The following is a 13,673-nucleotide window of genomic DNA, read 5'->3' as shown; positions in this document are numbered from 1 at the left end:
CGGTCCTCACCTCCTCCCTGCCCACCCTGTTTCACATCCTGCACCAAAGTTTTTCTTACCAGTCACCCCTACTTGACCTTGCTGCTTGCCCTTCATGGCCTCTGCTTCCTCTGCTCCCATGATGTCCTCAGCCACTTGTCCTACCTTTGGAGAGCCACTGTGAGAAATGTAGTGCACAAAGTGAACTGGTAGCATCAGGAGACCATTGACACTGATCAAACCCCTCCAGTGTCAGCTAAGGAGAATCATACTTTAATTTTAAAAGTAACATCAGAGCTGTCATCACAGCAGGGATAAATGAGAAAAGACTAGATCACAGCTTCTTCCAGCTAAACAGAAAACACTGGAGAAAAACATGGCATGTATCCCAATAAGGAAAAAGTTAACCTGCTCCCTTTGCAAAATTTTAAAAACACTTTCCCCCTAAAATATATAAAAATGCCATTATCCTCTCATAAGCAGCTGTGTGATGTCAAGACAAGCAGTGCAAGTGCATTGTAAAGCTGGGAGAGGTGCCAAATTAATCTAAAGTTAACCTTTCTATATGGGATATAACTCAGATGCAGATGAGAGAGTTGGCTCCTAATTGGATAAAAGAAACTTAATTTGCTGCTTAAGTTAGTGGCGGTGTCAGTTAAGACTGAAGGCAAAAGAAATTTCCCAAACTGCAGTTGCACACTTTCTCTTGGATGCCAAACTTACTGAAATAGAATTTACCAAAACTTCACCGTCTTCTAGGATGATTCGTATCAGAAAACAATTCTTTTCTTTTTCTGTAGTAGAAGTCCTGGGGGAAACTGCTACACAGATTCTGAGGATGAAGACAGAAAGCTAAATAATATCAAAGAAAGAGATGGGAAAAGCTAAACAATGTCAAAGAGAGAAATGGTTCCATACTTTTGTCTGGAAGCAAGCATAGTGTATGACAGAAAAAGCAACCATTAGGGTAGGAGTACAGTCAGATTAAAAAAAAAAGATGGAGTAGTGTTCAGAGCCTTGCCTGCACCTGACACAGGCTCAAGGGGCAACTGGACTACTCTGCAGAAGAGAAATCTACTGAAGGTTACTAACCACCCAGAAAATACCCCTACCACCTCAGGAAAGCAAAGAGCTGTAAGTGGCAGGAAACCGGGAGTATTCCTGGGAAGCATGAATTATTCTTGCTTTGTTCTTCTGGTCCTTGCAAAGAAAAAGCTCTGTCCAAGGGTACTGGGTGAGATGAGCTCTTGGCTGGAGTCCATATGGTTGTGTTCATCCTACATTTTCACTCAAAACACGACCCATTTTTCTTAGGGTGCTTCAGAAATTGTAATAAAGAATTTTCTAACAAGCAACAAGCAGAAATAAAGCAAGCTATAGAACAGACAACATAGAAACAGCACAGGTTTCTAGGAAGGAAAGTTAAAAAAGAGAGGAACTACATTTGCATCTGTTACCCCAGTGGAAAGAAACCAAGCAGCATGCCAGAGGATGTGAAGATACACAATATTATTTATTGACAATATCTCAGGAAGCAAAATCATAATCACTAACAAAGTGAGGGCAGTTAAATGTGTGAGGTGGCGCACAAAACAGTGTAATGAGGATTTTTCTTGTGCCTCTATTCTACTAATTATTTCCCTCACATAGGAAAGCCTCAAAAATACTGAATTTTAAGTTCTATGAAAAAGCATTACAGTAATAAGAGCAACTTAATGCTCTATGAGAGACAGTTTGAGTCTTTAACCAGTGCTCTGATTTACTACTTTGATGCCCCAATGCAGAAGCATGCCACATATGCAGAAGCGTAAAAACAAGTTCCCAGCTGCACTCAATACAACCATCCATCTGCTCAAATGGTAATGGAGCAGACCATTAAATCCTCAGCATTTTTAACTCAGGAAAAAAAAACGTATATAAAATATGTTATACCCTATTCAGTCTCTCCAGAAGAGATGCTTCCAGAAGCAATGCTTCTAGCAGTAGCACACAGCAAGCTCATTTGTGTCCTAAAAATCATCTTAAGGGAATCTGGCTGCCAGTCTGCTGTCTCAGTTCATTTTCTTCACACAACAAGAGAGATGACCATTCTGGTTCCAAAAAAAACTTAACTTACTGAGAGCTATTTCAGGGAGGAATGCTTCATCTGCATCTTGTGCAGTTTTTGGAATATTTAGCTGCATCTCAGGGAAAATCTGTCTATGTGTAAGTGAGCCTCTTTAGTTTTGGGTAGTGTTGAGTTCTCATAACTCTGAGGAGGAGATAACTTTTTCTCCTAATAATTACCTGTATTTGTTCATATACGCATTATATGATTGCTCATCTGTCTCCAAGTGGCAGTTTCTCACTTCAACACTGGCACCTCTTCCAGCTGAGGGGACAGCGGTTTGTCTCGAGGGAGCCGAGGCACTCAGACTCTCCCCCATCCCCCTGAAGCCCCCATTCGGGCTGCAGCAGGTGGGAGGGCTGAGGGGAGTAGCCGAAGAGACAGGAGTTTCCCCAGGCACTGACAGCAGGCGGAGGGCAGGGCGGGAGGTAGCGGGCCGGGCCCCCGCTATTAGTACCGGCCCTCGGCGGAGCCCGCCTCAGTGCGGAGCCGTCCCGGCCTCTCAGCACCATGCAGGGGCTCAGCGCAGCGCCGCCCGCCGCCTTCCTCCTCCTCGTCTGCCTCAGCGAGCTGCTGCCGCTGCCGGCGGCCGCTGCTCCGGACGCCGAGCGGGAGCTGAGCCCCAGCAGCCGGCTGGCAGCGGGAGCGGCGCGGGTGGCCCTGCACTACCTCAACTTCCAAACGGCGTCCCCGGGGAAGCTGCAGGCACTGGGGCAGGTCCGCAAGGCTACGCTGAAGGTAGGGTGGAAGCCAGCGGCGCAGGGCGGGGGGTAGCTGGGCGGCTGCCGGTCCGGAGGAGCGCGGGGCGGGCGGGCGTGGTCTTTAAAGCAACTCTGGGAAAGATCTAATTAACAATAATTACTGTCATAAAAGAGAGCGGCCCTCAGCGCGCCCCTTTCCTCAGGGCGTTCGAGCCACCGGGTGCCCTCAGGAGGCGGCAGTCCCACTGCCTCCTTCCCTCAGTGGGCACCTCAGAGGGGATCCACCGCTAAAGGTCACGATTTAAATAACCCCCAAATCCAAGCCGAGCGCCCCATATGGTGGTTGAAGGTGCCCCAGGTGTCCTGTCCTGGAATCAAAAGCAGCATAGCATGGAAACGGAGGAACAGCGCAGGCACGTGAAAGAAAGAGAACAGGTTGATAAGGAGATCTTTCCAGCAGAATCACTTCTGGAGTGACCATCTGTTGTGTGAGAGCAGGGACAGAAAGGACTTGGCTTTCTACCTCTGGAGACTGAGAGCTGCAACTAAAGGCAGCACAGGTCCCATCAGAAAACATGTCTTTAGTTTCACATGACAGAAGGGGATGAGAGGCCAGGATAGAAGCAGCTACAGGGGCAGAGCTTTGTCATGGAGAGCTAGTCAGGGATGCTTGAGGCACCCTTGTCATGCTCCATTCTCATCTTCTGGCCACAGGTTTTTGGGGTTTTTGCATCCTTCTCAGTTTCTGAAAGTAAGAGAACAGCCAAAAACACCTGGGAAACACTTAAAAAAAGGAGATCTCACAACATTTGTCCTTCAGCATCTGCACGGCATGTTCAGTTCAGGCCCTCACTCCTCAAATTGAGAATAAGATGGTGTGTGAAATCTTCCCTTTCAAGAAAGATGTTCCAAGCCAGCCTAAAACATTTAGGATGAGCCTCAGTCATTCACATGTATCCCAGCTGGAAGCTGCACTAAACCAATTTGAAGCCTGTTTGAGTTGCACACAGTATTTAAGACCAGAATAATTTCCAACTAAATTTGACAAAACACAAACTAACTCATGAAAATTCAGAATGTGTGTGTTCTTTTAGCCTTGCACTATATAAAGTAAGTATAGTGCTAGCCATGCTACCTGTCAGGAATGTAAAGACCACGTCCTGCTATGGATTTATCTGAGACACCACCCTTTAGGTAACCCTGTTCTTGCCACCATTCCCAAACATGTCATTAAGCATATAGTTTAAAAGGTGCTGAGCATGGATGTGCTGGAATGACATTTCATTCTTAGGAAATTGCTGCAGACACCTATGACAGAAATTTACTGTGATACTTGACACTTCTCTGTCGAAACTTACAAGTGCTCCTTCTGTATTTACTGAGCACTTTACTGGGTAGTGTGCATAGGTATATATGTATATATTTACATATACAAATGCTTGTGCCTCTTTTAAGAACAACAGTATGTGCTTCTGGAAACAGTACACTTGCCTAGTAAAGAGACATATCAGAAGTAAATGCCTCAGAAATGCCTCATTACTTCCTTACAGTACTGGATGTTGTAGGAGCTTTCTATAACCACTTTCTATAACGCTTTCTATAGTTTATTTCCCCTCTTTCTTTGCACACTGTGAAAACAAAAGGAGAAATGTACTAGACATGGTCACTTCCTTCTTTTCTGTCCTCCACTGTAAACAATGAAAAGCATTTCCTGGAAGGAATGTGCTATATTATGTAAATAGAAGAGACAGAAATGCTGGGGTTTGGGGGTTTTTTTTGTTTTTAAAGAAGGTTAGCTTTATATTGGTTGGTATATTACTGTATCTAGTAAAATTAGGATAATTTTATAATGGGATAATAGGATAATTATATCATGGGATTTAATAATGAGCATCATATTTTAAAACTAAAATTACTAGCCCACTAGTCAGTGAAACTGTGGTAATTGGAAACAGGACTGGAGACAAGTCACCAGTACGATAACTCTCTTAGATGTAAAGACATTTTCAAGTTCAGGTGAAATGAGACATCAGTAATTTTTTTGTCCTAGCAACAAATAGTAGAGATATGCCAAATACATAACAAATCCTACCTTGCCATTGGCTGCAGTTTTCTTTTTGTTGTCCCTTCTCATTCATGTGGGTTTTTAATTGAGTATCTTCCAGGAAACAGCAGCATGCACCACATGGAATAGTTGATAGAGGGGCTTTAAAATACATGTTTTTAAAAGAGAAGCATTAGTGTGTGCCAGCTGAAGATCCTACAATTCAAGAGAGAAACTTTCAGAACACTGATGTAGTAGCAGCCTCCTATACCAAGCTAACCTGGAAATAAATCACAGCTGAGCATGAGGTAGGTGGACTAGGAGGTGAGGTGCAGAGGTAAAGCTAGGTTATCTCTTGGCTGAACTGCTACACTTGCTTAAATTGGACTACAAAATATAATTTTACAGAAGAATATTTCTCTTCACAAGCTCACCTTGACACAAAACAGCATAACACCATAACCATGATCCTAATATTAGAAGTCAATTAAAAGATTTCTACTTATTTTGAACAGTCAGTAGAATCCGTGGCAGGGCAGGTAAATTGTCTAGGGAAAGCTACGTACAGAGAGGTTGAGAAATTATCCATCTCTGCTGGGTTTTGCTGCTTGCTTGGGGTGACCTGGCTGCTTGTGGATCCATCTCCAGAACATCCTGAAGCTGCAAGCCACCAGAGTGGACTTGCAGGGGCAGTGCCAGGGCTGCGAGGTAGGAATCTCCATGGGTGACACTTCTCTCACTCCTCTCTGCAGTGCTAGCTCCTCTACACTTGATAAGCAGGTCAGCCCTCTGATCTGGCAACTCAAAACTGGTCCCATGGGAGAAATGCTAGTGGGGAAATACACAGAAGAAGAGATGGAAACATACAGCAAGGGGTGAGAGATGGATCACCTCTTTTTGTGCCAGTGGGGAGTTACAGCAGTGTACACCAATTGTGAAACCATCTTCTTTGGGACTCGGAATGAAACTGCTCTTAAATTGCTATGTTGGCCTTTGCAGTACTAAAAATCTGTCATGAAAATTGCATTAATTTTGAGCCCGGAAATAAAAGAATCCCGTGACCCAGATATTCAGTGGAAAATTGTATTACTCACTTGTTTTCTTCTCTTTTGGACACATTGGCTTCTTTCAGCCAGAAATCATTGCATGATGTCGAATATTCCTGAGCTCAGATTTAACTCACACTATGTGATGATTTAGAGCAATGCATTTTGAAATTATAGGGGAAATACTTTTATAAAAGTTAAAATTGTTTCATGCCACATATACCTTCTACCTCTCTCTGGTAGGATCAAAGTCCTGTGGGATGCATACCCAGACTGAACATGTATTTTTGCTCTGTAGCACAACTTTAAAGCTTGAATCTAATTACTATTTTCAAAGTTATCACAGCTATAAAAATAATACTCTCTTCAGCAGAGAGACCAGGTAACACCAGTGTGAGAACAAGTAATATGGGAAGAGCTGAACATATTTGAAATGACTGAATATACTGGACAGAAAAGATCCAGTTTACAAAAGTTTTGTTGCAGACTTTAAGACCCTGATGTTGTAACTGTGTTTAGGCAGCCTGTGGCACTATGCCCTTCAGGAAAAGTTTCAGCAGGAACCATCCTATCCCATCCATTATCATCAATTAAATCAGAGCTAAGTTTATCCTCCTGCTTCAGAGGTGTTGTAGTCCACCTGTTTCAGGTTCTCTCATCTGTGGTACTGATGTCAAGAAAAGGAGTAAGCCTAGGTCACTGTTTTTAAAAACATACCCATGCTTCATCAAATGAACATTAGAAACAACAGCGGTAACACAGCTCTTGGGTAGCTTTACAATAAACAGAAACTTAGGACTTAACTGTAGTGATTAGTGAGAGATTAGACCTTTCTTTCAGCTCCACAAATTCCTGATTCTTTTGTCAGCCTGCATTTCAGAAAGATAGCTTTTACTATTTTGCTGTATCTCTTCATGTCACATTCTCTGTCATTTCAAGGACAGCATTTTAGCTGACACACAAAACAAGGGCAGAAGGAAAAAATGGAGAGGCAGGGAAGAAAGAGATAATCTGAATTCATCCATTTCCTTCATTCCCTTCATGGTGTGATCAGGGTCCAGCTACAGGCTTGCCTCATTTTAAAGTTCAAGAGGGTGTTTTACAGAAGTAGAGTAAGCAACTGAATTGATTTGTCCTCTTACCCGCAGCACGTAACTCCATGTGTGTACTAAAGGCAAGTGCTGGGCTGATGGCCTTGCCCTGGGAATGAAATTTTGCTAATGTTATGCTATTAATGGCTTCCAGGAAGAAAGTATGATGGTAACACAGAGGCCCAAGTTTAGATAAATAAACCATGTCCATTTGCTTTGGGTTCTAAGCTTCAAAATTATGCAAAAAGCCAGAATTCCCTTCCTGTTTATCTGAGGAGTATTGTATTTAAAAACCAAGTAAGACTAACAAATCAGCGCTGTTGCTGGAATAGTCACTTGATTTAAACATATGCTTGAGAAGGCAGCTTGCTGCTCTGTTAAGATGCATTTTTCTACATTTTGCCTCATGTGCCACACAAAGAAAAGCCTGTGTAAAGATATATTCCCCACCAGCAGCAAACAGAACCAAGAAGAGGTTTATGACAAGGGAGAATGCCTCTTATTAAGCCAAGCAATATATGCAAAAGCAATAAACTTTCACACACAAAAGTTACCTTGTATATCAGAAAGCTTGTCTAAGAAATCACAGTATAGCACACAAAAAGACTTGCTTTCATTTACTTCTAGCTGATTTAATCAAAAGAAAGGATTGGGAATCTGCCAAAATGTTAGATAACACATCATGTTATTTTATAAGGAAGTAGTTGAAGAAATAAACTTTCCCACACTATTTGTTACTCAGACTCCCCACTCAAAAATACAGGAATTTCTAAAGTTAATATAAAAGTTGGTAGGAAAACAAGAGACTGACTAATGAATTATAGAGCAGATAATGCAGATACTTTTTATAAGCTCTGCTCTTTCATTATGGAATGAGACACTGATCCTGTTTTAGCATAATTAATATTTTTTATTGCCAACATTAAAAGCTAGTTTCTGTTTCAGCATGTTTTGGCTCGGGAGAGTCTCATATCCCACACCAAAAATATAATTTGTTAACTGAACCATTTCTGTCAGCAACAGCAAAGAAAAACCCCACCCAAATAAACAAACAGAAAAACCCAATATCCAAGAAAATGGCATATCTCAAAGTTTACTCTTTTAAGGCTTTTCTGATGAATTATGCTATAAGAGGTACTACTGGCTGCTTTCCATAAGCAAGGAGTATTCTTTTATTTCTTCCTTAACAAGCAGAATCTTGGATAGTTGATTGAGCAAGTTAGTGACTGGTATTTCCAGGGCAAAAAGAGCAGACCAGACTCATGCTCTGCCAAGCTGTGTAACGAAATCAGTCTCTTTTGTGAGGTGGGCTGATGCCAACCTCATGAAGTTTAACCATGCCAAGTGCAAGGTCCTACACCTGGGTCGGAGCAATCCCAGGCACAGCTACAGGTTGGGCAAAAAGGAAATTCATGGTAGTCCTGCAGAGAAGGACTTGGGGGTGTTAGTCAATGAGAAAATGAACATGAGCCAGCAGTGTGCACTTACAGCCCAGAAAGCCAACCGTATCCTGGGCTGCATCAAGAGGAGCGTGACCAGCAGGTCAAAGGAGGTGATCCTGCCCCTCTACTCTGCTCTTGTGAGACCTCACCTGGAGTATTGTGTGCAGTTCTGGTGCCCTCAACATAAAAAGGACATGGAACTGTTAGAACATGTCCAGAGGAGGACCACGAGGATGATCAGGGGACTGGAGCACCTCCCATACGAAGACAGGCTGAGAAAGTTGGGGCTGTTCAGCCTGGAGAAGAGAAGGCTGCGTGGAGACCTCATGGCAGCCTTCCAGTATCTGAAGGGGGCCTACAGGGATGCTGGGGAGGGACTATTCATTAGGGACTGTAGTGACAGGACAAGGGGTAAAGGGTTAAAACTTAAACAAGAGAGGTTCAGATTGGATATAAGGAAGAAATTCTTTACTGTTAGGGTGGTGAGGCACTGGAATGGGTTGCCCAGGGAGGTTGTGAATGCTCCATCCCTGGCAGTGTTCAAGACCAGGTGGGATGAAGCCTTGGGTGGCATGGTTTAGTGTGAGGTGTCCCTGCCCATGGCAGGGGGGTTGGAACTAGATGATCTTGAGGTCCTTTCCAATCCTAACTATTCTATGATTCTATGATTCTTTCCAGTTGCTGTAGAAAAAAAAAAAAAAACTAGAAAGGTCAGCATCCCTAAGGCTAAATTAGTGTAAAGCCTTAATGTAATTCCTGTTCAGCTGTGAATCAGTCAGCAAGATTTGATTCATTTATATATTCATGGGCACTCTGATGGCCTGTGCAAAAAAGAAACATCCTTGGAGGCTAAACACGGAGTATCAATCCATCCCATGAAGGACTAAAAGCTGCATTTTTCTACTTGTGTATCTCTCTGAGGAAAGGGTTTAAACCATCCCTTAATGTAAGGGCTATTTAATGGCAGTATTGATATCCTTTGCAGTTTGCTGCTTAGGACCGTCTCAGTGCATCTCATCTGACCCATTTCCTTGAGGTAGCCATGATGCCCTTGTTTCCATTATTCAGTGCTTATGACAAGTTACAGTACATAAGGCTATAGTTATGCCAATTGCTGAATCCTTCTCTCTTCCAGACCATCCCAGATTCTGGTCACAAGTACTACCTGCAGTTCACTACTGAAGACTACAAAAGTGGGGTGAGTTTATAGTCCTCCATGCTTCTTCTGATAGTGTGTTAAATGAGCTTCAGTATCTTCATAATAGGTTATGTTTAAGTGCTGTCATAAATGGGTCTTTCACAATGGAAAGACTTACCATTATGATTCTACCTGTCTGCCCAGCATGGGTTATGGCTTGTGCTTGGGATCACTCGAATATTTCATCTCCTCAGCCCTCAGTCTCTCCCTGGGCCCAAGTTGTCAGAGCACTGTAGTCACCCACTTTGCTCAGTGTCTGAAGAGCCTGTTGTGTTTCAAATCGCATTAGTCACATGTAAGCACCTGAGTGAAGTCCTGCAATGGCCCAAACTCAGCATGACAGTATGGTCCTCATTATCCAGCTGTAGCTCCTGTTGTGCACACCAAAATTAGAATAAAGAGTTGACAAGCTGTGTGGGTTTTTTTTTTTTCCATTAGAACCCCCCCTCCATTCATTCTGTCAGACAGTTGTCATTAGCAACTTTACTGTAAGCATCTGCTTTTCCATTGCACACACATTTTATGAAATTCTAATTATTTTCAGAACTTACTATGAAGCATTATTTTTGTTTCAAGGCTAAAGTATACAAGAAGAGTCCCTGTTATCAATTGAGGTTATTTTTTGAGAACTCAAATGCATTTCCAAGATGACGTAGTGCTTTTCTGACACACTTTGATCAAAAAGTTCTGTTAAATCACTTTAGCCTTGTGGGTTTAACATACTTACTTTTCTGGGAAACAAAAACAAACAACAAAACAAAATCCCTACCAAGAAAGAAAATTATAGCCTTCTGAAGACTTACTTGACCCTGCAGAGTTTTATACAAAATATCTCACAAAGACATACGCATATTCCATATGTATACTTCACATCATGTACCATTTTTAAGAATGTGTTGCTGGTAAATAGAACTTTGATTAAAGACAACACATTTAAATTCTGTCTTTCCAGGAAAATGCTGGGAGCTGCCTTGCTACTGTGTTGTATCCAAACACAAAGTCTCCACCTGTTGTCAGTATCAAGTGCATGCAGAGCAAAGACCAGGAGCAAATCCAGGAAGAGGACAACAGACTTTACCAAAAACTCAGGCACCAAAAAAAACCAATAACTGGAAACAATATTCCAGGTATAGTCCTCCAAATAATTATCTGTATTTCATTTTATCTTAAAGAGCCTGGGTGCTTTTAAGAACAGAAGCAATTGTACATGCATTTTAAAAAGGAGACACATGCATTTGCAGTAGCACCCTAATACCATAGAACTATCAGAACAAGTCTACCTTGCCAACAGTTCTTGGGGAGAAAAAAAAAACAACCCAACACCTGTTGTGAAGATGGTTTGGATTTAAAAACAAAGCCTGTGCAGTAAATGCAAAATGTCCTCATGTGTTAACAGCTGCCTTAACCCACACTCCTTCCCCTGCTGAGGGGGGAATTCACAAGGGATGACTAACAGAATTTTTCCATCCTCGAAACAGAGCACCCTGGTCCCTCTTTTCCTCCCTGCTGGGTAGGGGCTTCCACTGTCATGGATACTGGGCTTCTCCCCTCCCTGCAGGGACCCAATGAGTAGAGCCTCTTGGCAATTTCAGTTCTCTCACGCTTTCATACTCTGACTGCAGGCTCAGCATCACTTTCCTCCCTGTTCAAGACTAAAACATCAAAAGTAAATGTTGCTTCCCAGGAGTACTGCTGCACCAGACAGAAGTGCTACAGGTTTATAATTTTCCCACTGGACAGTATCAGTCATTTTATATTACTCTTTCTCTCCCTTGCAGACAGCCATGGCAATATTGAACCTGCTCTGGAATCAGTGTGGGCTTTGGCTGTTGCTGGCAGCAGCTACATAATGTGGGAAAAGTCGAGAGAAAATATGGGCTACTTCATGGCACAAGTGAAGTCTGTGAAACAGTGGGTAAGTGTAGTAAGTGAAACAGGTTAAGTGAAGTGAAGCCTAGCCAGGCTGAAAGACAGCATCAGCCAGTGCCCAACCTGCATTCTCAGGGAACACACCTTACACCTGCAGCATAATGAACAGGAGTTCCCAAAGCTTTGTTTCCCCCCCATCGCCTCTGATCAATAGACAGCTTTCAATTTTTAATCCCTAGTTATTTAGAATGAGATCTGAGTTATTTTGAATGAGAATCTCTCTGAAGGAAAAATTAAAAAGCAGGGAGGATTCTCAAAGTTATTTGAAGATTAGTCAATTAATTAGGACCAGAGTCAGCTGAGTTTCTGGTCAGAAAACAGACTGCACAGCCACACCACAGTTAGTGCCTTCAACTTTTTATAGGCAGGATATGCTCCTAATTCCCTGTCTCTCCACACGCAAAACCTGCCTCACTGACCACAGCCATCTCAAGGCCTGTTCACCTCACCTCGCTTTCTAAGCAAGCTAAATACAGTCAAATCTGAGTAGCCTCTAAACTTCAACAGTGTAAGTTGTGTCTTTGGTAATTCTTTTCTTTTTGAAACATGCCCAGATAAGGAAAGATGATTTTACTGAGTTTGACTACACCATCCTGCTTCATGAAATTCCAACACAGGTAAGAAAGTGCAGCCACATGCTACCTCCTTTCATTAACTGAGGGACAGCATCAGAATTATATGAGATGTGTATTTTTAATTCTCTTCTCCAGGACATTATCTCATGTCACATGCGCCTCACTTGGCTTCCTGGTCATCCTCTGAAAGTAAAATACTTCTGTGCTTCAGTAAACCATGGGCTGGAAGATGGATCTGGAATGGAATCTGGATCAGCTGCTGGCGTTCTACATGAAAAGGGACCCAATTTTTAAAAGCAATTGTCAGTTTTACATACCTATAGTAAATGAGAAATCCTTGTATTAATAGACCCAGAGCTGCAATTTTTCTATACAAGTTGAACTGTGAATGAGTGCTTTCGCTAGTCTGTCTTGTTCCAAAATTAATTCCCATAGTTTCTTAAACTGCTGCAACTCGTAGAGTTCTACATAAGAAACTTTGCTACTACATATATACACAGAGAAACATACACAAGTTCATTTTATGTCACTGACTTACTGTAGCTTTGAATATCATAGTTTGTAAACAAAGTTAATATATTGGGATAAAACACTTGAGAAATGTATTAATCTGTTGCTGAGAAATATTTGTCTACGGATTTTTATTCTTTTTTTTTTGGGGGGGGGGGGAAGGGAGGGTGGAGGGCTGTGCTAGATCCATGCTGATTTTTAACTTACAATTCCAATAAACCCAATACTGTTCCACAGAATGGAGGTTGGGTTTCCTTCTGCCACTGCTGTCTGACCCCAGCTGTCCATCTCCTCCTGCTGTCCAGCCTCTAGAAGGACTTGGATGAGCACATGCAGCAATACATCTCCCCAGGAGGCCCCGGTAACCACCTTTGCACAGCCTCATCCTGCTGAGGCACTGCTGTGCCCTGCAGCACCAGTGACAGAGTTTCTTCTCTCCTACTTGTGAAGGCAACTCAGAAAATACTGATATTAGGAAAACATGTTTTGGGGGCTGCCTGTGCTTGTCCCCATCCCAGAGCCCTGCATGGCAGTGCTGCTCAGGCAGAAACCGAGGGCACTAGCATTGTGTGTTTGCAGTTCTTTCTATTGCCCTGAACAAAAAGAGAACTGCCAACAGGACAGTTCTTATGGATGAATTTCCACACTGGGGTTTGGGGTGCAGAACACCCCATCAAATAGCTCGTGGATTAAAACCTGCTACATCTTGTGCCTATCCTAAACACAGCAAAGTCCTCTGATAATGATGTGGTTTTATCCTGTCATGCCCGAATCTCCATTTGCATTTAAGCTGCTGCTGCCTTGGCTCAGATAGTGCCAAACTGTCTCCAGTTTGCTTTTTCTTCCCCCCATGAGCAAGATTTCTCCCAGGTTAAATTAACTCATTATCAGTAAGTACCTCTTCCTTCAGGAAACACGGCCTCTATTTCTGGGATGATTTTGTTCTCTATAATTTGTGCTAAATTGCGCTATCATTGATCTGTAACTGGAAACCATGATTTAAGATACTTAACATGACAGTTTTAACTATTTTGGCAGGTGATCTGTTAAC

The 13,673-nt window shown here is 42.5% G+C and overlaps 1 protein-coding gene across 1 annotated transcript; it reads left to right on the top strand.

The window, feature by feature from the left end:
- Positions 1-2,524: 2,524 nt before the first annotated feature.
- RARRES1 (retinoic acid receptor responder 1) lies at positions 2,525-12,736 on the top strand. The gene is made up of 6 exons (XM_005141990.4): positions 2,525-2,824; positions 9,546-9,608; positions 10,561-10,735; positions 11,387-11,523; positions 12,092-12,154; positions 12,248-12,736. The coding sequence occupies exons 1-6, from the start codon at positions 2,597-2,599 to the stop codon at positions 12,404-12,406; spliced, it is 825 nt and encodes a 274-aa protein (XP_005142047.3). The 5' UTR covers positions 2,525-2,596; the 3' UTR covers positions 12,407-12,736.
- The last annotated feature ends 937 nt before the right edge of the window (positions 12,737-13,673 follow it).

This window comes from Melopsittacus undulatus, chromosome 6, assembly GCF_012275295.1.
Source record: "Melopsittacus undulatus isolate bMelUnd1 chromosome 6, bMelUnd1.mat.Z, whole genome shotgun sequence".
NCBI classification, from domain to species: domain Eukaryota; kingdom Metazoa; phylum Chordata; class Aves; order Psittaciformes; family Psittaculidae; genus Melopsittacus; species Melopsittacus undulatus.
This window is presented reverse-complemented; position numbering and strand designations above follow the sequence as displayed.

Excerpts from the sequence above, each read along its gene's own strand:
- RARRES1 (XM_005141990.4), top strand. The coding sequence starts at position 2,597 with ATGCAGGGGCTCAGCGCAGCGCCGCCCGCCGCCTTCCTCCTCCTCGTC. Across the intron at positions 10,736-11,386 it reads AACTGGAAACAATATTCCAG|ACAGCCATGGCAATATTGAA; the intron begins GTATAGTCCTCC and ends TCTCCCTTGCAG. Across the intron at positions 12,155-12,247 it reads TTCATGAAATTCCAACACAG|GACATTATCTCATGTCACAT; the intron begins GTAAGAAAGTGC and ends TCTCTTCTCCAG.